This window comes from Oncorhynchus masou, chromosome 18 (assembly GCF_036934945.1).
Source record: "Oncorhynchus masou masou isolate Uvic2021 chromosome 18, UVic_Omas_1.1, whole genome shotgun sequence".
In the NCBI taxonomy this organism is placed as follows: domain Eukaryota; kingdom Metazoa; phylum Chordata; class Actinopteri; order Salmoniformes; family Salmonidae; genus Oncorhynchus; species Oncorhynchus masou.
The window spans coordinates 41137671-41165035 of NC_088229.1; the positions used below are offsets into that span (position 1 = coordinate 41137671).

A 27365-nucleotide genomic window follows, 5' to 3' on the forward strand; every position below is an offset into this window, starting at 1 on the left:
CGAACTTAAATCTGCACCTTTTTTCAATGTTGAATTGAAAATCATAATGTATTTTTTCCGTAAACATCCTATTCTGAATTTAAAAGTAATCCAAGAAGTAATCATGAAGTTTTTCTAAAGTATCTGTAATCTGAATACAATATATTAGCTGGTAACATAACTTATTACAGTTAGTTTCTTTTGCAATCAGATTACATGTAACTGATTACATGTAATCAGTTACTCCCCAAACCTGGTCAGGTAGATACCACTATTTGAGACACCCTGGACTGCTGAAGGAATCCCAGACCAGCTTTGGACCCAATAGAAATATATAGCAGTTTCTCCTAAATCCAGGATATCATGGTGACATTTTAGGTGAGTCTGTTAACTACCATATTTCACCAGAATACTTTTTGACCCATAATCCTGTCCAAATACAGAATCTCCAACCCCCAAGTGTTTCAAACTGACTGTCCATTGTAGGTTATTCTAAGCTCCAGGGCTTTATCCAGGCTCTCAGACTACTGAGGCTGAATCAAAGCAGCAGGCTCCGGTATATTCCTTTTCCTGTGTGAGACGACGACGGGGGTGGGGGTGGGTAGTTAAGTTTGTGCAGGCAGGAAGGGTGGGGCATGGGGGCTTCTCACACACGATGGAGGCTGGGGGGGGACAAAGCTGGCATTCATGGGCTGAGGAATGGAAAAGATTTTCTCCTGAAAACTCCTGAAGCTACAACCTGGGAGAGGTGGTGTAGGTAGACCATTGGTTAGCGTGTGGCCCTTTGGAGCGGTCACATTCCTAGCGAGGCAAATCCAAAGGCTCCACCAGTGCCGGGTGAGGCCTCGTTTATTTGGTAACGCAGGTAACATTATGCCACCTCGTAGAGTCAATCTGGGAGAGGATACTATAGCATTCTACACCCAACAGCTGCACAGACTACACAGTCTAAAAACAAACATGTAACCCTATACGGGTGGGTGCAGGAACTTTTCAACTACGAGGACGTTTTTGGATGGGGAGTCTGGAGACCATTGGGGGGGCCTTGACCGTCTGCATGACAATAATGTCTCCTGAAAGATTTCCTTGAAGTGCCTTGAAGTGAGCTCCTCTTGATAGAGTCTTGGTAAATGTAATCCACCAATGTATTCCTCTCCTTAGTGAGGTTTGTCATGCCACATGCGAGTTGTAACTGTTTAAAGATTTGAGAAAAAGTTGATAAATGCACCTGTGTCGTTTCCTATTATCTTATGTTTTCTGTAACAGCCGGTAATGTCTTAATCAGTCAAATAATTTCCCCTTAGCAGGAGAGGCTAATTTATACCAGTGTGCTGATAATGCTGATAAAAAGCTCAGTCCGTGTGTTGTACACAAACACTGTGCACATGAAGGATCAGAGAGGTGAGGTGTGATGTGTCCCCTCACTCAGAGGCTTGTGGGTAGGAACACTGGGCCTGTGTGTGTGCGTGCAGCGCAAGAGAGAGAGTGTGCTTGCGCGTGATGGACCCCTGAGGGATGCCCACTCATGGATACGACAGACACACAGACACAGTGACACAGCCCGGATGTGAGGTGCTTGATCTGGGATGAGTCTGCCACCTGCAGGCAAGAGACGTAAACAGACAGCAGAACAGGTCTTCTGGGTTTCTTGTGAAGTAGCATTGAGTTGCCTCAGCCTAGAAATGTAAAGCGCCACCTGCCCTGCCCTACTGATCTTAAAACGGTTGTGTATTTACTGTTTTTCTAGGTTGTGGATTTGAAAGGGTAGTGCATAGGGGGGGACCGGTTGTTATTTTAAACAATAGAGTAACAGTCTTTTTTAGGCACTAACTCCAGCATGGCTCATTGGCCAAAGCCTATGGGGAACTGGATAAACGCAGAGAATAAGATCGTGGTGAACACTGGCCTGGGCGTTCTTATACGTTTTGTTCTATGAGATTTTCATCAGCTCACGTCACTTTCTGTGACATTTGTGTAATCAAAACAAGCACTTGAATCACACGAAAGCTTCAAAATTTCTAAAGGTTAAGTTAACTGACTGATATTACATCATTGAACAAAACGTCTAAGATCTCCCAAGCGTGTGTTAACTTCAGACCTTATTTTCTGTGTTTATCCCAAAACCCCATTCTTTCCCCATTCATTTCCTGGGGCAGCAGGTAGCCTAGTGATTAGAGCGTTGGGCCTGTAACTGAAAGGTTGCTAGATTGAGTCCCCGAGCTGACAAGGTAAAAAATCTGTTGTTCTGCCCCTGAACAAGGCAGTATAACCCACTGTTCCTAGGCCGTCATTGTAAATAAGAATTTGTTCCTAACTGACTTGCCTAGTAAAATAAAAGTACACATTGTTACAACTGTAGTTTCCATCTCATCCAAGGAACTCTGTAGTTCTGTCAGAGTGGTCATTGTGTTATTGATCACCTCCCTAACAAGGTCCTGTTTGGTCAGACAAACAGCTCTAAGCAGAGTCTGGGTAGTTCCATATTTTTTCAATTTCCCAACGATGGAGACCACTGTGCTCTTGGAAACTTTGAACACTATGGAAATGGTTTTATACCCTTCCCCAGATATCTGTCTCATCACAATTCTATCTCGGTGATCTACTGGCAGTTCCTTGGACTTTGTGGTATAGTTTCTGCTCTGAAATGCACTGCCATCTGTGGGACCTTATATTAACAGGTGTGTTTCTTTGTAAATTAGGTCCACACAATTGAATTGGCCATAGGTGGACTCCAGTCAAGTTGTAGTGACATCTCGAGGATTATCAACAAAAATGTGATGCACCTGAGCTCAATTTGGAGTGTCACAGCAAAGGGTTGGGAATACTTATGTAAATGAGATATTTCTGTATTTCATTTTCAATAGCCTACATTTTCAATAGCCTACATTTGAAAACAAGTTTTCACTTTGTCATTGAGGGGTATCGTGTGTAGATGGGGGAGAACATCAATTGAATCCATTTTCAATTCAGGCTGTAACAGAACAAAATGTGGAATATAATAAGAATACTTTCTGAAAGCAAAGTATGCTACGTGACACACTACCATATGGTGTCGCTACACAAGCTACAAATGACTAGAAAATGAACTATATTTTGGTAATCCAACCAGTTGAACATATGCGTTGGTACTTAATGAATATGATGTCAGTTCGGTTGTCATCTGAGACATTCTCATCAATGATAGGATGACAACCAGTACAGTGGAAAGTCTACACATCATGGTTATCAGATTCACATGGAATTGTTGTGCAATTTAAATGTTTGAATATGAAATTATTTGGGAGGGGATGAAATGTGATTTTAGCTTCTAAAATGTGAGAATTAGGTTTTCATGAGTGAATTAGGCCCGACTCAGTGGCCCGCCCACGTGAAGAGACATTGGTTATAAACTATGAAACACGCCCTCAAATCCCTTCCTATATAAATCCTTGATGACAATATAACTTTCTGTTCTGGGTACATTAGGATGACGATCCGATGTCAGAAGGGTTCAGATAATAACTATAGATAGAGACATTGCTTCTCCCTTTGTTCTTCAGTCTTCCTGCTCTTTCACTCAGCGAGGGACGTTTTCCTTTATGACATCATTTGTAATCAATGTCTGGTTCATTCTGTGTATATGTAATTCTGTGTGATTAGTTAGGTATTTAGTAAATAAATAATGAAACCCAATTTTGTATTGCTGATTCAACTTGTTAGCCAGGGTTCGTGAAGATAACCAGGAATTTACAACTTTCAGATGAGACTGAAATAAAGTCAAGATTAATATTGACTGCTATTGATGTAAAATATTACAAAGGTCTTTAAGAGTTTATTCGGAAGATAAATGCTCTATAAATATTATTTCGTGGTACTTTCGTGGTACTTTCTAGTTAATTACATTTACATGATTAGCTCAATCAGGTAATGTTAATTACAGAGGAAGGATTTTATAGAATAGCATGTCATATCACTTAATCCGTCATAGCCAAAAACACGACACAGGTGATAATACAACTTCTTGTTCAACAGTTGCAACAAGGTTAGATCATATTACATCTTGGGGCGAGTTATTTAAAGGTTTTGGCAATGTTTTCCATAGAAACTGCTCACAGAAGTACCCTATAATTAGATTTGTACTGTGCCCCTAGCCACTGAATCACGTAACTGAAATCCTATCCTTGTGCGTGCCAAGGATCGTACATTTCTCACCCTCTTCCCTGGGAAAAGTCTAATCTGGATCCTCGGGACGATAAACCCTGACGTCACCTCCATTGAAGTTGACAGCTCTACCCGGGTAAGAGTTAAGATTGGGGTTAGGTTTAGGTAAAGGGCGGGGTAATGGTAGGGTGTTAGGTTAGGTTTGAGGTTTAGGTTATGGACGTCCCAAGGATCCCGTAAACAGCACAGCCACCTTCCCGTTCTGGATTCACTTGTCATTGGTCACTGGCCCATTTCATCTGTCGACCAACTTGTGTCAGTCACAACTCCACCCCCCACGCGATAGTATCAAGTCCTCAAGTGCGCTCGCGTACATGAAAACTGACATAAAGCCTCCGAGGAACGAAGCACTGGACACAGATCTGATGCCTCTACAGTGTTTATTATATTTTAAGTGTATTGTTCTTTTGGTTGCGATCCACCCCTTTAATAATGCATTGTCTGAAACGTCTGCGGACTACAAATGCGGGAGTTTTACAACTGCTCAAACACGCTGTCAACTCCGCACGGGTTGGGAGTGACAGCAATGGCTTACCCAGGATCGAGCAACAGTCTCAGCTGTTATGCACAAGCGCAGCATCACACAGCCAGCGTCCGCAACCCTTCCATCATCAAGCGGTCAATGACATGGATGAAGCAGAGTGCAGGTAAATACCTACTCTTCCCCTAATTGGTACTGTAGAATAATGTGACTATGCAGTGCCACAGAAGGGTTGCCCACCTGGCGGCTCATAGGCCAAATTCGACCAGCAGGTGATTTTTATTTAAACCTCCATTTATTAAAATACATTTTCTTTGTTGGACATACAATACTTTTAAATCACCAGGATATCCATTTTAATTGAGGAAATATTTTCCCAAGTATTCCCACTCATAAATATAGACATGTGTTATCGTATCCTAATGTAATACAGGTTTGAAGTGATTAGGTTTTTGTCAATTACTATATCTTTGTGCTTCTTGATGTCAAGCTGCAACAATTGAATATAATTGTTCCAGCCCCCTGAATTTAGTTGGGGAACCCTGGCCTACAGTAGTGACACGTTGTCTCAAAGAGTGAAATTATGTTCTTCTGTTGCGATCCTTTAGGGTCGTTCCATTTCATTTAAATCGCTTTTTGACCGCACCCCTTTTGATTTGAACGAAACTTTCTATACATATTTGCCGATGGTAAAGTGGACAGAAAGTAACTTTTTGGACCTAAATGCCAAAACATTTCGAAAATGGAAGTGCTCAAAGTTGACCCATTTTGCATACACTAACCTACCATGAGACATCCATGTCATAATCACTGGAAAAGATGAACAGTCGAGTTTGATATAATTTAAAAGCTTACAAACAAGGTTGTCAAACTATTTAATAATTGATTGAAACATGAGACAAATGTATATAATCATGCCATTTTTAAACTTTTAACTTAAATTATAAAAAATAATCCAATTTTTGCATGTCATAACAGACCCTATTTTACATAATCAGCGGTGTTTGTGTTGTGTCCGTCATGGGTTAAGACACAACATGCTCTTGAATACAGGGTGGGTGTCATGTTGTTGTCTCGACCTCTGAATACCTGGCTATGAAAGCCAACTGACATTTACTCCTGAGGTGCTGACCCGTTGCACCCCTCTACAACCACTGTGATTATTATTTGACCCTGCTGGTCATCTATGAACGTTTTGACAATCTTTAAGAACGATCTGGCTTTAATGGCTATGTACTCTTATAATCTCCACCCGGCACTGCCAGAAGAGGACTGGCCACCCGTAGCCTGGTTCCTCTCGAGGTTTCTTCCTAGGTTCTTTGACTTTCTAGGGAGTTTTTTCCTAGCCACCGTAATTCTACATCTCCATTGAGAGCTCTCTGGGGTTTTAGGCTCGGTTTCTGTGTAAACACTTTGCGACAATTGCTGATCTAAAAAGGGCTTTATAAATACATTTGATTGGTTGACTAAAATGGGAATGAAATGTGCATTTCAACTTTAAAATGGTAGCACAAAGATGGTTGGAGGTCCAAACATCAGAGAATGTTGAATGGCATGGGAATATTTGTTTATACATCAATTATACTGTCAACCCTCCATAGGAAACCTATTGAAATCGTGGAAAGATGGATAATACAATAGACAGTTGCATTTATGATGATATTCGACGATGAATTGTGTTTCTATGGTTGAATGACATGCACCCTTATTCAAGAGCATGCTGTGTCTCAACCGATGGCGGGCGCAACACAAACACCTCAGATGATGTCAAAATAGGGTCTTAAGCTACAACATTTGCGAAATGCAAAATAATCTGTTTATTACAAAAAACAAAACAAAAAGTACATCATTGTTATTAAAATAATTACAATTCAAGAAATTCTAAAATAGTTTATTTCCCCCAGTAATGAAGACATGGATGTCTCATGGTAGGGTGGTGTATGCAAAATAGGTCAACTTTGAGCACATTTATCACCTAAATGTTTTGGCATTCAGGTCACTTTCTGACCGCTTCTCCCATAAGCAAATATGTATGGGAAGTGCTGTTCAAATCAAATATGTATGGGAAGTGCTGTTCAAATCAAAAGGGGTGCGGGAAAAAAGGGATTGAAACCAAATGGAACGACCCTATAATAATGAGTTACTGATTTTCAGTGATGTGGAGTAGTGAACTACATGTACATCAACTAGTCATTTAAATAAATGTAGCTGTAGCTTGGTGTTGGTAGTTGAACTAAATTCAAATCTTGGTAGTGTTTTCAGTAGTTACCCACTGGGCACAGACATCAATTCAATTGATTCAACGTCATTTCATTGTAATAATGTGGAAGTAACATTGATTCAACCAGTGTGTGCCCAGTAAGTAATACATTGTTTTGCCATGTGGTGGTGTAGCTAACTACTGGAACTACACACTACCTTTTTTCAAAAAGAACAGAAAATATGGCTACGGTAGGCAAGATTTCCTTTCTTTTTCGGCATCAGACATGCCTAATTTTCACTTGAAACAGTTTTTGTGTTGAATAGGCTAAATGACATATTATGTTAACTTCTGACTCCAAAGTGATCTGTTATTCCAATTTGTATTTGGTGACTTTTCAGATTTAAATATAACTTTTCACAAAGTAGTTTGGATGTAGTGAACTACTTTTTCAATGTAACTTTAAGTGAACTATATGTTTCTAGTTTTAATGTAGCTTAACTTCTTCCAGTGTGAAGTCATCGGTAGCTTGGTAAACCACGCTGAGAGTACAAAACATTAGGAACACCTTCCTAATATTGAGTTGCACCCCATTTCCCCCTCAGAACAGCCTCAATTGGTCACAGCATGGACTCTACAAGGTGTCGAAAGCGTTCCACAGGGACGCTGGCCCATGTTGATTCCAATGCTTCCCACAGTTGTATCAAGTTGGCTGCATGTCCTTTGGGTGGTGGACCATTCTTGATACACATGGGAAACTGTTGAGTATGAAAATCCCAGCCGTGTTGCAGTTCTTGACACAAATCGGCATCATGAACTGTGTCTCAATTGTCCCAAGGCTTAAAAATCCTCTTGAATAACCTTTAGTGACTAGGGGGCAGTATTTTCATTTTTGGAAAAATAACATGCCGTAGTGAACTGGATATTTTGTAATATGCATATAATAGACAGCTTAGGATAGAAAACACTCTAAAGTTTCCAAAACTGTAAAAATATTGTCTGTGAGTATAACAGAACTGATGTTGCAGGCGAAAGCCTGAGAAAAATCCAATCCGGAAGTGCCTCGTGTTTTGAAAGCACTGCGTCCCAATGCGTCCCTATTGAGCAGTGAATGGGCTATCAACCAGATTACTTTTTCTCCGTATTCCCCAAGGGGTCTACAGCATTGTGATGTAGTTTTACGCATTTATGTTGAAGAATACCCATAAAAGGCTACATTGCGCAAGTGGTCACCTGATGCTCCCAGAGAGATTCTCGCGTAAAATACAGAGGTAGCCATTATTCCAATCGGTCCTACTGAAAATCTAATTGTCCCGGTGGATATATTATCGAATAGATATTTGAAAAACACCTTGAGGATTGATTATAAACAATGTTTGCCATGTTTCTGTCGATATTATGGAGCTAATTTGGAATATTTTTGGGCGATTTCTCAGCCAAACGTGAAGAACAAACGAAGCTATTTCACCTACAAAAATAATAATTTTGGAAAAAAGGAACATTGGCTATCTATCTTTTCTGATTTCCGTGACCAAGTTACCTGCTGCTAGCTGGACAAAATGCTATGCTAGGCTATCGATAAACTTACACAAATGCTTGTCTAGCTTTGGCTGTAAAGCATATTTTGAAAATCTGAGATGACAGGGTGATTAACAAAAGGCTAAGCTGTGTCTCAATATATTTCACTTGTTATTTTCATGAATAGGAATATTTTCTAGGAATATTTATGTCCGAGGCGTTATGCTAATTAGTGTCAGTCGATGATTACGCTCCTTCATGCGGGATGGTGAGTCACTAGAGGTTTTAACCCGTCTCCTTCCCTTAATCTACACTGATTGAAGTGGATGTAACAGGTGATATCAATAAGGTATCATAGCTTTCACCCGGATTCCCCTGGTCAGTCTATGTCAGGGAGAGAGCATCTGTTCCTAATGTTTTGTACACTCAGGGTATATTTTCGGAGTAACATCCCTATAACTGCTGATTTTGTATTCAAATTAGGCTTGTCTATAGAAAATTAAATGAAGCTATTATTTTTGATTCAGACATTTTGTTATGCATACAAAGTGGACTTCAAAGAAAATTCCCCAAAATACTCCATCCAAACAACTACTTTAATCATAGACTAAATGTAGGAACATGGAGCTGAATAGTCAGTGGAATTAGTTTGAAAGCAGATATTAAGATGAACTACACTTCTACACTTGACTACACTACTGTGCATTAGATCTACACTACACTACACTACTGTACATTAGACATTCACTACACTACACTACTGTGCATTATACCTTCACTAAACTACTGTGCATTAGACCTTCACTACACTACTGTGCATTAGACCTTCGCTACTCTACACTACTGTGCATTAGACCTTCACCACACTACTGTACATTATACCTTCACTACACTACACTACTGTACATTAGACCTTCACTACACTATACTACTGTGCATTAGACCTTCACTACACTACTGTACATTAGACATATACACACTACTGTACATTAGACCTTCACCACACTACACTACTGTGCATTAGACCTTCACTACACTACTGTACATTAGACCTTCACCACACTACACTACTGTGCATTAGACATACACACACTACTGTACATTAGACCTACACTACTGTACATTAGACCTACACTACTGTACATTAGACCTAAACTACTGTACATTAGAACTACACTACACTACTGGTCATTAGACCTACACTACTGTACATTAGACTTATACTACTGTACATTAGACCTGCTCTATACTACACTACTGTACATTAGACCTTCACTACGCTACTGTACATTAGACCTACACTACACTACTGTACATTAGACCTACATTATACTACACTACTGTACATTAGACCTTCACTACACTACTGTACATTAGACCAACATTATACTACACTACTGTACATTAGACCTACACCACACACACTACTGTACATTAGAACTACACCACAATACACTACTGTACATTAGGCCTACACTACAAACACTACTACACTCTCCTTCTGGTGCTGGGGAGAAAATAAAAACATAGAACATTGTTCATACACACTTGTCTTTAGTGGTTAAGTGCTCTTTTGCACATGTTGTATGTTTTGAGAAAAGTTATGCAGATGGGAGTCAACTATCAAAACACAATGTACAACGTATATGCACTGGTAATCTTTAACAATGACCCTGTCAGACCTACAGTAGTATGGACATCACAGGACGTTGGTGGCACCTTCATTGGGGAGGACAGGCACGTGGTAATGGCTGGAGCGGAAAAAGGGGAATGGTATGTAAGACACCAAACCCAGGGTTTCCATGGTTTCCATGTGTTTGATGCCATTCCATTGGCTCCGTTCCAGCCGTTATTATGAGCCGTCCTCCCCTCAGCAGCCTCCATTGATTGACATGATGCACTGTGTTGTCTGGTCTTCACAGGAGCAGGTTGATCTCTGGGATGGAGGACCTTCTCTTCTACACCATTACAGAGGGCAAAGAGATGATCCCTGTCTCTCAGTTCATCTCTGTGAGTCTCCATCTCACCACATCCACCCTCACTGTGTGCCACCAATACTAACCCATACAGTGTTTTTTAAATTTAACCTATTCATTTATTTTTTTGCTGGAATCAGAGTTGCTCATATTGACAACTACTGCGGCTTTCCGTGACGTCCTTTTAAACTTGACCCAACATGTACTGTACCACAACACATTCTAGTTCCTAAAGCGGCCTTTGGGCTTGCTGTTTTCACTCCAGCTAAATGAACACCGAATGAATCCCAGGAAGTGTAAGACGAACCAAGGCAGGAATCCATCACACCATGTTACCAGCCCAGGCTCAGGTTTGAAAAGTGTTGAGGAAACGCCTTATGTAACTTTATGACTAATAGACAGGTGTAGCTGTTGTTAATGAGGCTAGAAGTGAATTCCCTTAACCCTTTACACACGTGGCAATTGGTATATATGGATTGGGCAAAATTGAAATGTTTCTTACGGAAGAAATATGAAATGCATAAGCATTGTAGCAATTAAAAGGGAACTGTTTGGAGATTGTGGTAACATTATTAGACCAAAGTGTAGGACACAACAGTTCAGCTGACACATGACTGAATCCAAGCACTACAGTGTTGATTTTATGTGCATTTTATATGTACTTTTGTTTTGTTTTGTCGATAACGAAATCTAAAAATATTTTGGATCAGGAGCATCAAGGGGGTCCAATCCGGCCTGTGGGTGGTTTGAGTAAAAAGCAAATTGGGGGGGGGGGGGGGACTCAATTTACTTTAAAATTACTAAAACCAAATCAAAACTGTGTAGACATAACAATGTGCCTATATTCATACAGTTTCTTGACTATCCAGCTCACTAATAATCACTAGACAGTCAGGTCGCATCGATAAATTCCTTAAACTATGGTTATGGGACTACTATTAACACATTTTGACAGCAAGGAAATATAACACATTTTCAGTATGGCCCTCTGGACCTTGTTGAAGACTGAATGTGGCCCCAGGAGCCAAATGAGTTTGACACCCCTGCTCTGGATACATTCAGTAACATGATAAGAATATTCCTGGAAAATGTGACCATAGGTGCAACTTAAGAAAAATAAATTACAAAATGTTTGGGTGAGAGGACTGACTGGTGTCTCCATCTGGCCACACACACCTCTCCAAAGTGGGCACAGTTCCTAAGCTATTTCAATATACTTTTATGACTCAAAGAAAGAGTCTTCAACTACAAGGTACTTTTTTGAAGCTCTCCAGGCTGTGCCATTGAGGAACTGGAACAAGCACACTTGTAGTTGTTTTGTTTGGAACACAGCCCTGCAGCCCCACCCTCACACAATTACTGTTGTTGTTTATCGCAATCCAAAAAACGGTCCATTATAAATTGCAATCTGTGAACAGGTGGGCATCATTTGAAAGCTTGTTCGATTGCCAACATGACTAGCTAAGTTGTAAAATGTGATTTTACAGTGTTGGGCTTTCACAAGGCAAAACAGAGAAACAGATCGTAATTTTGGTCCACGTGGAACCATGAGTGCATTCATTTTTTTTTTTACACAATAGACAACAGGCAATTTCTGTTCAGAACAACCCAGGGTATGACACCATGTCAACTGTACATCAAACATAGGGATCATTAACACTGTATACAGAATGACATGGGCATTTGGACCAGTGCACATTTGGACTAACGGGTGTTTTGGCTTGCTTGTATGACATCAAAGCAGTATTTATTGTAATAATCAACGTCTCCCCATAAATAGAGCGCTCAAAATGTACAGCCTTTCCCTCAATCGGACAACAAAACATCTTGCAAAAGTTTCCCAATTCGCGGGAGGGATGGAGGTCTCGTCTCGTGCGGTGCTCGTAAGTGCGTCTTATTCTGTGTGTAGTGGTCAAAGGGGAGTGCGCAGTGCCTCTCAAATGTACATTTCTACGCGTTCTCCACACTCTTGGCCTCACCAGAATGTACTCAAGAGAACTTCCTCGAACTCGGCGCATGAGAGTGTGGAGTGCGGAAGTATGCATACTGAGAAACACCTGCTGTGTTCCCTCCCAGGACATTTACGACACAATTTAGTACAAGGATGGGTAACGCCGGTCCTCGAGGACTGAGTGATGTCACCCTTTCCCCCATCCCTAGCAAACACAGCTGATTAAACAAATTGCATTGCTAGTTGTTTTAGCTGGGGCGAAAAATGTAACACCAATCCAGCCCCCGAGGACTGGAGTTGTCCATCCCCTGATTTTAGAACATCATAGAAGTCTCAGCTCAGTTGGTGAAAAGGTCATACAAGCACAGTCATCCATAGCACCATGCATGCTGAACTTGGCATTTTACGATGTGTGAAGAGACTCTGTGTCCAGTGTCCCCTCCCAGTGCTTTTACACCGTAATTCATACCTTCGGAGCCTTTCTTGGTGCCCATCATATGCATATTCAAATGAACTCTGAACAGTACAGGGTACCGGGGTCTATTAGAAGGCTGGGTGGTGTTGTGGCACGGCATGGTATTTGACAGGCCATTGTGTCATGGCCTTTGAATCATCATCAACATGGCTTTTTAACATTGAATCAAAGAAACACTGGCAATGGTTTTTAGATGGCTCCAACCAATGACTGTATATGAATAAACAAAGCAATTAATCACGTGACACCATTCATTTCCATGCCAAGACTCATGTAGCGTATTTGAAGCCAAGGAAGTCAGTTAAAGGCCCAGTGCAGTCAAAAATGTGATTTCTCTCTGTTTTATATACACTGCTCAAAAAAATAAAGGGAACACTTAAACAACACAATGTAACTCCAAGTCAATCACACTTCTGTGAAAACAAACTGTCCACTTAGGAAGCAACACTGATTGACAATAAATTTCACATGCTGTTGTGGAATAGACAACAGGTGGAAATTATAGGCAATTAGCAAGACACCCCCAACAAAGGAGTGGTTCTGCAGGTGATGACCACAGACCACTTCTCAGTTCCTATGCTTCCTGGCTGATGTTTTGGTCACTTTTGAATGCTGGCGATGCTTTCACTCTAGTGGTAGCGTGAGACGGAGTCTACAACCCACACAACTGGCTCAGGTAGTGCAGCTCATCGAGGATGGCACATCAATGCGAGCTGTGGCAAGAAGGTTTGCTGTGTCTGTCAGCGTAGTGTCCAGAGCATTGAGGCGCTACCAGGAGACAGGCCAGTACATGCTCAGTACATGCTCAAACGGTCAGAAACAGACTCCATGAGGGTGGTATGAGGGCCCGACATCCACAGGTGGGGGTTGTGCTTACAGCCCAACACCGTGCAGGACGTTTGGCATTTGCCAGAGAACACCAAGATTGGCAAATTCGCCACTGGCGCCCTGTGCTCTTCATAGATGAAAGCAGGTTCACACTGAGCACATATGACAGACGTGACAGTCTGGAGACGCTGTGGAGAACGTTCTGCTGCCTGCAACATCCTCCAGCATGACCGATTTGGCGGTGGGTCAGTCATGGTGTGGGGTGGCATTTCTTTGGGGGGGCGCACAGCCCTCCATGTGCTCGCCAGAGGTAGCCTGACTGCCATTAGGTACCGAGATGAGATCCTCAGACCCCTTGTGTGAGACCATATGCTGGTACGGTTGGCCCTGGGTTCCTCCTAATGCAAGACAATGCTAGACCTCATGTGGCTGGAGTGTGTCAGCAGTTTCTGTAAGAGGAAGGCATTGATACTATGGACTGGCCCACCCGTTCCCCAGACCTGAATCCAATTGAGCACATCTGGGACATCATGTCTCGCTCCATCCACCAACGCCACGTTGCATCACAGACTGTCCAGGAGTTGGCGGATGCTTTAGTCCAGGTCTGGGAGGAGATCCCTCAGGAGACCATCCGCCACCTCATCAGGAGCATGCCAGGGCATTGTAGGGAGGTCATACAGGCACGTGGAGGCCACACACACTACTGAGCCTCATTTTGACTTGTTTTAAGGACATTACATCAAAGTTGGATCAGCCTGTAGTGTGGTTTTCCACTTTAATTTTGAGTGTGACTCCAAATCCAGACCTCCATGGGTTGATAAATTTGATTTCCATTGATAATTTTTGGGTGATTTTGTTGTCAGCACATTCAACTATGTTAAGAAAAAAGTATTTCATAAGAATATTTAATTCATTCAGATCTAGGATGTGTTATTTTAGTGTTCCCTTTATTTATTTGAGCAGTGTATATTTCCACACTGTGAAATTTCAGCCTGTTTTGGTGGGATGGAGTTTTGGCCTGCCTGGTGACATCACCAGGTGGTAAATGAGTTAATAGGCCAATAAGAAATAGAGTTCCAAAACTCTCTGCCAATAACAGCTAGTTTTCAGTTTTCCCTTACCCTCTATGAACCACTCCCAGACAGGCCTAGCTAAATTCTTTGTTAAGAAGCTATTTTTAGTTCTTTTTTTGAAAACAAGCACAGTAAGGTACTTAATTGTTACCCAGAAATGATTTGATATTGAAATAACGGCTGCATTGGACCTTTTAAAGATGGTGTCTCATGGAGAGACAGAGTGCAGTTTGAGCTACTCCAGGAAGTGACAGCTCAGTGCTGCCACCATTTATTAAGAATCTCAAGTTGATAGCCGACCGGGGTACGACAGGCTGCCATTAGCAACTAAATTATCCTTAGGGATGGTTCCAAGTGTACAGAATGGTTACCTGGAGGAACATGGGGGAGCGTCATGCTTTTTCAATTTCAGTCATGGAGAGTGTTTAGTATTTTTTTTAAATCCAGTGCAGGGAAGGGACATGTCATTTTTAATAGATGAAATCTCTATCCTTTTCTGTGTTTTAGAATGAGTTTCTCATTAGGCTATATATTGATGTGTGCCCGATGCCGCCCCTAATTTCTGAATCTCCACTGGGCGCGCAATATCAAGCAGGCCTATAGGCCATTTAGTGCGTTCTCAATCAAATGATCCATAGCCTATAGGCTATGAAGTGCATGCTCGGAGAAGCACAGAGCAAAGTTATATTTCTAAGATAGCTGCTGGGATGGTGTAAATAAAACTAAGCTGCATTACACACTGCAGCGGATATTCCAACCCTGAGCCCCTGCTCTGCTCTTGCTGATCAAAACCTTTTTTTGTGCTGCCTAACCAAGGGCTGTGCTGTGCAGGGCTATGGTGGCAGTTCAGGAGGAGAGTCAAAGGCTTCTTCCGAATGAATGAATTCATTGTTATCTTGTGAGCGGACTAACCTTATAGCCTGTGTTCTGTTCTGGTTGAGAAGCGGAGAACGAAGGCGAGGAAGACCGGAGGTCAACATTGATAGCTTGCTACTACTATAATTGATTTGATTAAAAACAATGTTTCTTGCCCATGATGTATTTATCAGAGTTATTGACCTCACAGTAAAACCAGATTAGAGTAAATGACATTGTGGTGCTGAAACTTGAAGCAGCAGCTACAGCATAAACAATGGGAAATGGACAGTTCATGGTGCTGAAAGTAGACAAATTATAGTAGGCATAATTCATTTCAACGTCTTCATTTTAATTAGACTTTACTAACAACAAGGGGGCTTTGTGTTATAGCCTATTTCTTCCAATTTAAGAGGTAGGTGTACCGGTTTGACAGACGAAATTAGGCAATAGGCTGCGGCAGTTTGAAAATCCGTCACTGGCTTTGATACTCTAATTGGTTAGAGACGATCCAATCGCTAATGACTTGTTTTGTACAACACCTTTTATGATGGCAGTCACGACTGTAGTATGTAGCGTGCGACAGAGCAGTGGAAGAATATACTGTGAGCCGTCAGGCTACACTTTCTCTGCTTCTTGCAGTTTTTTTGGTGCTGACAGATTTTGGGGCAGAGTCAAGCCTCTCGCTTTGCCTCTTCCTCTCTGAGCACTGTATTATCTTTGTGTGCATGTCACATACCAACATGTATTACCACCTTGTATTTCAATATGATGCCATGCTTGATATTCTTACATAATGATATCTGCTTTGACCTTCGATTGATCTGCCAGTTTAGACGAGGGAGATCTGCCATTTGTTGTCATGTTATGCTGTATATGTTTAGCATGACAGTGACATGGCAGAGGAGTTGGCTGTAACACACAGTGATCTGAAAGGACTGTCACTGAACTGTAGCTGTGGTTACTGAATAACCCCCCCCCTTTTAATCCCCCAATTTCGTGATAACGATCTTGTCTCATCGTTGCAATTCCCCAATGGGCTCGGGAGAGGCGAAGGTCGAGTCGTCGAAACATGACCTGCCAAGCCGCGCTTCTTAACACCCGCTCGCTTAACCCGGAAACCAGCAGCACCAATGTGTCGGTGGAAACACCATCAACTAACAACCGAAGTCAGCATGCAGGTGCCCGGTCCACCACAAGGAGTCGCTGGAGCGCGATGAGCCAAGTAAAGGCCCCCTATCCCAAACCCTCCCCTAACCCGGACCACGCTGGGCCAATTGTGCGTCATCTGTGGGACTCCCGGTTACAGACGGCAATGACACAGCCCGTCACTACAACCCCAGGCTGAGGCCGCGATGCAATGCCTTAGACCGCTGTGCTACTCGAGAGGCCAGCAATTCTGTTTTTTAACGAGTTTCTTTGAAGTACTTTCTCTCATTTAACATCTCAATATCTCAATAGCTTTACAATTCTGTCATCATTTCTTCTGCCAGAAATTACACACACACTGTACTTCCCGCAGTATATATAGCTTTGAATGTTGCTGTCCTATACAGTATGTCTGAATTTGACATCAGCCTCTCATGAAAGCCACTGCCCGATGTGAAGTATTGACATGCGATAACCAAACACAACAGTTCAGTCAAGCAGTGTGTGTTGATCATTAATGCATTGATCAGATACACAGGCTTGAAAATAACCTCCCGGACCCTCCCATGAGGCAAGTCTGCTGTCACTGCATATGATGCCCCAGAAATAGGCACACTTGTTGCATATAGCTGTCAGAATGACTTGAAGTTGGCTTAGGGGAGGGATTTCAATCACTGATGTACTGGTAAAAAAAAAGTAGGTGGCTAAACTGATTGCTGGTTGCGGTGAAAGAAGTTACACTCCCTAAACGTTTAATGCATTTTTTCCGCCAAAGGTGGCCAACAAAAACCTCTACACCACTGATTTCAATACAGTAGGTACAGTATGTTCCTTCCTCCTTTACAGAGTCGTTTACAGGACTGCTTGAACCCTTGTGGTTGCTCACTTAAGGGGAAACAGGGTTTTTTCCAATTCAGGTATTGAAGATGACACACGAAAACAATTATTGTAGTCCTGTATAACCTCAGTTTTCTCTAAAACGAAAATAAAAAGTTATTATTATTATTCTGATTATTAACCTTTTAATGTACGACGCATGTCCTTATCATTATGTACAAATATATATCTACTCTATTAGGCCCAGCATCTGCAGGACCAGCACGGGGGTTAGCTCAGCAGTCTACTGAGAGAGCTCAAATATGGACCTCCCTACTCTAGAGATGGTGTGTCAGTGTTGATCAGCTCACCACAACCCCATCCCCCCCTCTCCCTTCTCATTTCTCTCGGTCTAATTGTCTCTCTGTCTCACTCTCATTTTGCAAATGTTCCTTTCTCCTTCTTCCAGGCGTTGAGGAGCACAGGTTTATTGACATCGGATCCCAGGCTGAGTGACTGTATGCGTCAGCTGCGCCAGTCAATGCAGGACTCTGCTGGAACAGTCATGATGGACCCGGAACTCTTCAGGAAGTGAGCAATGCTCTATTTTCACGTTAACCCCTTACACTTGTGGAAATGGGCCTATATGGATAGGGCCACATTTAAAACATTTAAAACAGGATAGGGCCAGGATAGGATAGGGCAATTTAAAACAGGATAGGGCCACATCTTCTAACAGAAGAAATATAATAAGAATATGCATGCAATTTGAAAGAGAACACTGGAGATTAATGGGGAAATGTTCAGACCAAAGATGAGGACACAACACAACACTGAATCCCCAAAATGACACTGTTGATTCTATGTGCATTTTACATTTACGGTACTTTACACAGCATTTGTCACTAACAAAATACTTTAGATACATACAGTAACATGCATGTTGAAGCATGTGCAAGATGAGGGAAAAAAGATGACAAGGGTTTGAGTGAAAGGACTAAGGTCTAAGGTCTAGCCATTGAGGAACTGAATCAAGCTCACTTGCACTTTTGTATTTGTAATACAGCCCTGTGTCCCCACCCTCACACAATTACTGTTGTTGTTTACACAATCCAAAAAAACGGTCCATTTGAAAATCGCCATCTGGGTCAGGCGGGAATAATTTGAAACCTTATTCTATTGCCAACATGGCTAGCTAAGCTGTAAAATATGCTCATACATGGTTAGGCTTTTAAAAGGCACTTCAGACTAACAGATTGTATTTTTTTGTGTGCATAGAATGGCGTGCATTCAAGTGTGTGTTCTGCTGCAAATTTTCTACACAATACGACAAATGCAGGCTCATTCTGTCCAGGCTGTAGCTCATGTCATCCTTCTAACTGTGGATCAAACACAGCAATCATAAAGGTTGATACTGTAAATGTCATGTTGTCACGGCTTTCATTGTGGGAAGGAGGAGCGGACCAAAATGCAGCGTAGTTTTGATTCATTTTATTAAATACGGAAATTATACACGATAAAATAACAAACCTACGAAAACCGAAAACAGCCCTATCTGGTGCAAGACACAGAGACAGGAACAATCACCCACAAACACACAGTGAAACCCAGGCTACCTAAATATGGTTCCCAATCAGAGACAATGACTAACACCTGCCCCTGATTGAGAACCATATCAGGCCAAACACAGAAATAGACAAACAAGACATCCAACATCGAATGCCCACTCAGATCACACCCTGACCAATCAAAACATAGAAACATACAAAGTAAACTATGGCCAGGGCGTGACACATGTTTTCAAATGTAGAAATGTGAAGTGTAGATTTGGACCCACGGGTATTCGGTTTGCTTGTGTGACATCAAAGTGATATTTATTGAAATCTCATCTTTCAGAACACATCCACCCCTCTGTGTTTACAGCATTTCCCTCACTCAGACGACTACAAAGGTGCAAAAGTTAGCCCAATTAGCGGGAGGGATGGGGGAATCGTTTTGTTGTGCGCGGTGCTCAAGTTTATAACTGCGCTCAGTCAAGACCCATACAACGCTGTTAACCGGAGAACCTAAGCTCTGACGTCATGTATAGTATTTTACTGTACAGTCGCTGGGTTGCAATTTTGCTTATCGATGGAAAAATCGTTTTCAACCCGTATACAGGATGACAGGAGCTGTGAGTGAAAAGGACACAAATTGTATTTTTTTATTTAAAAGCAAGCCCACACTTGTTCTTAATCAGAAAAATGAAATGGGTTTGGGGGTCAGACAGGATGTTCTGGAGAGGGTGTACAGCAGCTTGGTGGAGAGCATCCTCGCGTTCAATATGACAGTCTGGTATAGTCATCTGAGTGTGAGGAGCAAAAGCAAACTGACCGGTATAGTAAACACAGCCAGCAAAGTAATTGGTCGACCACAGGCACATTTGAGCAGTCTGTTTCACAAGGCAACCAAAAAGAAGACGCTGGCTGTCGTTGGCGACCCCTCCCACCCTCTACACCCTCAGTTGGAGAGGCTTCCCTCTGGCCGGCGCTTCAGAACGCCCATGACCGAGAAGAACGTGTTCAAACATGAATTTGTTCCTTGTGCTGTTGGACTACTAAATGCAAAGTAAATTGTATCGGTATAATGTACTTATCTATCTAGTGCAGTTTGGACTGTGGTCGTTTGTGAGTGAATGTATTAATGTCCTCTGTTGTTAGTGTATGCAACATGATGGACTGACTGTTTTAAATGTGTCTGATGTGAGAATGTATGTGTATTTGATTCTTTTAATGGAAAAATGTCCATACTGGATGGACAATAAAGTTTTATTCTATTCTTTTCTCTAATGATTTGGGATTAGATGGAATGGATACATCCTTATTTGGCCCTTTTATCATATAAATGATCTTGTAGGATGGTTTAGAGAGAGTATTTACTAGTAAACACTTATACTATTGCCCCCAGTGTTAACGAGAAACATCCAATACTTTGTTTTTCCACTCTCTCTCTCTGCCTGTATCTGTGTCTGCTCTTCATACCTCTACAGTGGACAGGTGGAGATTTGTTATGGAAGGGATGTTTTGATTGTCAGGGATGTTTGAATGTGGGTGTATAGTAGTGTTTCTGTTGCGGTTAATGTGAGGCGAAAACAGATGGACAGCGTCTGTCGTTTTAATGGACGACAGCTGCCTCTGAGAGATCCTCACTGATGACAGTGAGAGAGAGAGAGAGAGAGAGAGAGAGAGAGAGAGAGAGAGAGAGAGAGAGAGAGAGAGAGAGAGAGAGAGAGAGAGAGAGAGAGAGAGAGAGAGAGAGAGAGAGAGAGAGAGAGAGAGAGAGAGAGAGAGAGAGAGAGAGAGAGAGAGAGAGAGAGAGAGAGAGAGAGAGAGAGAGAGAGAGAGAGAGAGAGAGAGAGAGAGAGAGAGAGAGAGAGAGAGAGAGAGAGAGAGAGAGAGAGAGAGAGAGAATTCTGGAATTGTTGGCGAACAGAGTATGACATTTGTGCAGGGCTTAAGGCTGGACAGGGGCTAATGAAAGGCCATCGTAGTGGGTGAACTGCAGAAGGCTGGTTGTATTAGAAGCTGGGCTTATCAGCGAGGTCTGATGGGCTCTAGACTGCTTTCGAAACAGTATTACTTCCTAAGTGGCAAAGCTAACTTAATGAATGCCGTGATGATTCATACACTGGCCTGCTACAGTAGCGAGTCCTGTCTGGTAGACTTCTTCTTAAATTGAATTACTATATTCCAGTGATTGAATACTGCATACCTACAGTCCCTTTGTAAATCTTAGATTGATACTTGGTGTTGTGCTTGGTATTGTTGCTAAACTAGGTCCAAAGACACACACACACACACACACACACAGAAAGCCATGTAGAACAGAATAAGAATGTGTTGTGATTAGACATGGGTCTTTTCTTCTGCGATAGGCCACTAAAAAAAAACCAGTTTCTATAAATGATGCGATCCTTCTGTTCGCCTCCCCAGTGCCCCAAACTCTAAACCAAGTTGCGTATTAACAAGCCCCGACGGATCTTTCGGCTCATCACAGCTATGAGAGCAATTTCCAATGCCGTTCTTTGAGATCATGTCAGTGCTTACTAAACTTAGCGCAATGTTTGTCTAGTGGTAAAGGCAGGTGTGTGTCTACAATATGATAGGCTGTCTATTCTCAGCGTTTAATTTGGTCCCGGGTTGGGGTCCAGTTTTAGGTTGTTGGTGTCATTAGGATTTCGTCATAGGGTCAGTGGTGTATCTGCTCCACAGTTACAGGTCACTTAGCCCTGATACATGGCTGTTGACTCCTAGAAACGGCATAAGAGTCAACAGCCTTGTATTGGGGCTATAGGTCACTGACACTGTGTGTGATAATACAGTAGTTATACTATTAAAAAAATAATCTAATGTGACTGATCGCAGTGTGTGTGCATACATTTGTACGGCTGACCCCAGCCGCAATCGAACCCACAACTCTAGCGTTGCAAGCACCACGCTCCACCAACTGAGCCACGGTGAGTATCTGAAGTATGCGTGTGATATTTATGTATGTGTTTCAGGTGTGTGGGCGCTAACATCCTGCTGCTGACCCAGGCGTTCAGGAGGAAGTTCATCATCCCAGACTTTGAGGCGTTTGCGTCCAACATCAACCAGCTGTACTACAGCACCCAGAGGCAGGTTGGGGGACACGTGAGTTCTGTGTTCAAACCTTGGGTCCGCGGACCGGTGCACTGCGGGTGGTCTGCAAATGTTGGTAGATGTTTTTGGGGTGACTTTTTACAATGTAAATAGTTTATAATAGGCCTTTTAATGTGTTAAATGCACTGCTAAAATTGAGAAAATTTGACCTCCATGATATTTTACGTAAAATATCTTGGTCTTCAAGAGGTTTTGACAATGATGGTCTCAGGGAAATGGAAAAGGTTGCGAACCGCTGGGCTACACGATACACACATTCATTCCCACGTTAAAAACGTTCTTTCACATGCTGTACACAGACACACCTACAGATTCACATATGAGGACATGCGAAAATAAGCACACCACCAAACATTTGCTTGCACGCATTAAAAAAACATTCGCTAGGTTACATCACTGCACACAAGCTCACGGACCAGAGCTCACTGAAAACGCACTCACAAGCATGTACTGAATGAAAGCATGCACACACTGTACATTCGTAGACCCATGCACATGCTATACACACGTACTGTACATACCTGCCTTTGACATACATGGCACGTGACTTATCCACTCCATTCCTTTGTGTGTGTGTGTGTGTGTGTGTGTGTGTGTGTGTGTGTGTGTGTGTGTGTGTCTTTTGCTCAGGTGGCAGATTATATTCCTCAACTGGCTAAATTCAGCCCTGATCTGTGGGGTGTGTCACTATGCACCGTGGATGGACAGAGGTGAGATTACAGCATTTGTGTTATCTGCTCTATGTACATAGTCTCCTTTTATCCCCCACTGGTTTCCATTTTAAGACACTTATCCCATGTCACTGAAATGAAGAGCATTGAACAGGCAGTTCGCATGTCATCCCCCCACCCCATCTTGCCTTGTCAGTGTCTGCCTAACTTGTTCATGTAGAATCCTCCTCTGTATCTGCTTTCACCTCAGCCTTCCTCTCACTGTCCCATGATCTCTCCCCTGTGCACTGCTGGCGTGAGGCAGACATTCTGCAGGTGACACCAAGGTTCCATTCTGTCTTCAATCATGTGTGAAGCCTCTGGAGTACGCCATCGCTGTGCACGAGATTGGCACTGAGCATGTGCATCGCTACGTGGGCAAAGAGCCCAGTGGACTCAAATTCAACCAGCTGTCACTGGATGAGGAGGGTGAGAGACTGTTACCCTAACCCTGTCTGCCTACACGCTTAGAAAGCAAGGTGCTATCTAGAACCTAAAAGGATTCTTCGGCTTTCCTCGTAGGAGAACCTTTTTTGGTTCCAGGTAGAACCATGTTGGGTTCTATAGGCCTAAGGATCGTTTAAAGCTGGGTTCATACAGACATTGGCAAGTCAAATTCAAGGACTTTCAGAGACTTTGTCAAGCACTTCGTTTTCATTTTCAAGGACATCGATATAATGCAATTGTATAATGTATATAATTGTACAAATACGGCGTAGTATCGATCTCGCCTCAAAAAGCGTTAAAAGAAAATGAAAAAGTAGGCCATTACCACTTTCATTTTTTAGGCCTAGCATTGATATTCAAACTATTATTACATTCTAAAATATGTGAGAATAATGTGGACATTGCCTGACTTAATAGATTGGATGTAAATTTGGCGGTGTGTCTGTAGTTTGTGGCAGTAGCATTTAATCTCACCATCGCTGTTTTTATAATGAGAAAGTTACCAAAAACCAGATTATTTTTTTAATTGACTCACTTGTATGGAAAGTCAAGTTGAATCCTACATTAGATGTCGTTCTCATAATAACCGCACTTGTTTTGACCACGACAGCGTAGTGCAACACCCTTCAATTGAAGCCGCAGGAAACAAACGAAAGTGGCCACATCTCTCACAAAAACGGATACAAAATTAAATTACGGATAATTATAAGGGAGCAGGAGAACTTGTAAATTGGATACAATAATTACAAGGACTTTCAATCACCAAATTGAGGAAATGTCTGATTTTCAAGGTAAGGCCTATTCCAGTACTTGCATTTCTGAGCTCCAAATTCAATTTCAACTAGGCAACTTCAAGCCCCTATGTTTAAAATTGCAGTTGTAACATGAAAAAAAGTATGTATCTATCGTGTTATTTCAATACCAGATTATATTGTTAATAAGCCCACTAGGCTATGTCATTTGTTGTCATTATATCCAGAAAAATCCATAGGACTATTTTTGTGTTGCGCAATAGTCTATCCTACACGATTGCGCACAGTAGCCTTGGTGTCCAAACCAAGGCACACAAACATGAACACATTACCTTGATGCTTTCTCTGCTAATTCTAACGAGACCCTGTTGCAAATCAAGCAGACAACAGATGATCAACCTCCATTCGCTAGGGATATTAGATCCAACGTGGATCCAGGCACAACTGTCTTCGCCAATTTAACAAATGAGAACCAAAACATTCTGGACATTCCTTGCGGACAGCTTTTTTTTTCTCCGGCACTTGGGCTGTTGCTGCATCGCATGCACTATCACAACAGCTGTTCGTCACTTGACTGTCATTCGGAAAATTCCTTCCTAGATCAGATGACGATGTGTGAAAATATCCCTGCATATCTAATCAACTTGACACCAAATGCTCAACAACCACTTTAATGGCAGTACCGATTTCGGTTTTAATTATCAGTGTAAGGTGACTTTCGGTTAGAAGGATTCGATTTCGCAACACAATTATTATTTTGGACATGTGTGCCCATGAAAACTGTTTTCAGTCCATAATATGTAGTTACGCTGCATTTCTGAGATCTCCTATATTTAACAACTGTGACAGCTAGAACCAGGATTCTTACATGGTTCAAGTTCAATGTCAAATTGAACTGATTAATGCTTACATGTGATATAATGACAACTTACACTGTCATTACCCACTGTTCCTAGGCCTTCATTGTAAATAAGAAGTTGTTCTTAACTGACATGCCTAGTTAAACAAAGGTCAAAATTATTATTAATGACTTATCAACAACTGTAACAAGTTGTCCAGTGTAGGAAATCCTCAGTGGTACCCTAGATCATAGAAAGACCCATGTCTCTGTATCCACTTCTATGTAGATGCTCCACACTTGAATGCATCTAAGTACTGGGGGGGAAACGTCCTTACGATGTACCCTCAAATGATAATGTTGACTATCGCCTGACCTAACCTAACTCAGTTGTAGGGTAGTAAATAGTTCATTCCAATGTCACACCGTGGAAGCAAACACTTACACATTTCAGTAAACAGTTGTGGTAAGACAAGAGAGCCAACCTCTCTGCAACTACAGGGGAAAATATTCATCAGCTTGACCAATGATTGCAACAAGCTGTAGGTACAGTCAATAGAGCAATAACAGGCCATCTGATCATTAGCAAGTCAATGCATCTTATCTGCATGTTCCTTCTCAGCTGGCTAGGTGCCATTACATATGTTCATCTCTGGCACACACATGCATGTGTTAACTTTCTTAGTGGAAGTTATTTTACTGGACTTATCTTTAGGTTATAGGGTGGTGGTGGAGTGCACAACAGTGACAACATTGTCCTCTCTCTCTCTGGACAGATAAACCACACAACCCTATGGTGAATGCCGGGGCTATTGTCATCAGTTCTCTGCTCAAGGTAAGGGGATTCCTGGGTGCATGGATGTTATAATTAAGTGATAATGCCCTCGAAGCCGGTGTTTGGAGGATATATTGGCACTGTTGTTAGGCATTTTACTCGAAAAGAAATGTGAGATAATGTCTTGATGCTTTTTATAATGGAGATCAAGTTTATAAATTGGCTGGTTGGGCTGATGAGACAGTGGATTGCGCAGTCATATTGAACAGAGTAAATAGGCATTTTAACATCATAGAGTTAGCTGGTGGTAACTTGTGGAATAGACACCGGCTGTAATGCGGTTTTAACCAATCAGCATTCAGGATTAGACCCACCCGTTGTATAATCTCTTATAAGATTTTCATGAGGTTTTGGAATTAGAGCTCTAATCTTTGCTCGATAACTGAAACAAAATCAGTAGTACATTACATTCACACAGATTAAGCATTGCATTGCATATACTGTATGAATGCAAACTGCTATACACCAAATCCACTCCAACATCAGATACAAGAAATCAGGAAAACTGTCATAACTAGTACAGCCAAGTGACACGGTCAGACTTTACCGTCAATCATTGACCAATTGCCCTATATTGTGTGGACAGAGGTCAATAAGCTATCACCAGCTGACTCCCTATCAGTCAGCATTGCCCTCATTCTAACAGCTAAAGCAGTGGGGAAAGAGGGCTGGCCTCTGCCTTATGTAGACATGGACCTCTATTCTACTGTGTTTTTCTCCCCCTGCCTGGCTGCCTGTCCTTACCAGCTGACTGGAGAGATATGCCTCTTGTTTATGCGGGTCACGTACAGTAGTGGGGAAGGGGGATACTGTCGGGGAGGGGGGGGGGAGTCAGGCCAATGAGACAGCTGGGAAGAGTAGGTGTGTTTGTGTGTTTATTTTTTACGTCTTTGACAATCACAGGGTTCTTTAATGGTCTGATACAGACGGTTTTATCTCAATATCATATCATTTCTGGGTAACAATTACAGTGCCTTCAAAAAGTATTCATAACCCTTGATTTATTCCAAATTTTGTTGTGTTACAGCCTGAATTCAAAGTTGATTAAATATTATTTATTTTTTCACCCATCTACACACAAAAACCCATAATGACAAAGTGAAATTAAAATGTCTACATAGGGTCCTTTAAAGGTCCAATGCAGATGTTTTTATCTCAATATCATATCCTATTTCTGGGTAACAAATAAGTAGCTTACTGTGATTGTTTTCAATTAAAATGGTCAAAAAGAGAGAAAAAAATGCTTCTGAGCGAAGGGCAATTGACCCTTCCCTAAGCCTCACCCCCCTTGGTTACTGTTGCAACCTCGGATAACACATCCCCATTCAACCAATGGTGAAATCCCCTCACAATGATCTCAAACTGTGTTTGTAATAAACAATTCAATTAAACACAGACCACCCCTTGCTAATCAAGAAATTCTGGGACTGGGCTTTATGAAGAGTCAATTTCTCATGCAAGAACTTTGCTAGGATTGTCTGGGAGTGGTCTGAGTGGGGTGGGGAAAACTAGCTGTTATTGACAGAGAGGTTTGGAGCTCACTCTCTTATTGGTCTATTAGCTCATTTACCACCTGGTGACGTCACCAGTCAGGCCAAAACTC

The 27365-nt window shown here is 41.9% G+C and overlaps 1 protein-coding gene across 3 annotated transcripts in view; it reads left to right on the plus strand.

Moving 5' to 3' along the window:
• Positions 1–4514: 4514 nt before the first annotated feature.
• LOC135504616 (glutaminase liver isoform, mitochondrial-like) overlaps positions 4515–27365 on the plus strand; it is a 29157-nt gene continuing 6306 nt past the window's right edge. Inside the window, exons 1-7 of one of the 3 annotated variants that reach the window (XM_064923342.1) lie at positions 4515–4826; positions 10301–10388; positions 17971–18092; positions 22042–22171; positions 22811–22890; positions 23156–23319; positions 25704–25762. In XM_064923342.1, the coding sequence (XP_064779414.1) occupies positions 4612–4826; positions 10301–10388; positions 17971–18092; positions 22042–22171; positions 22811–22890; positions 23156–23319; positions 25704–25762 (858 nt within the window). In that variant the 5' untranslated portion in view covers positions 4515–4611. Of the gene's footprint in view, positions 4827–10300; positions 10389–17970; positions 18093–22041; positions 22172–22810; positions 22891–23155; positions 23320–24033; positions 24129–25703; positions 25763–27365 lie in introns of those variants that run through there. The other 2 variants (XM_064923340.1, XM_064923341.1) reach the window with 2 other exon arrangements.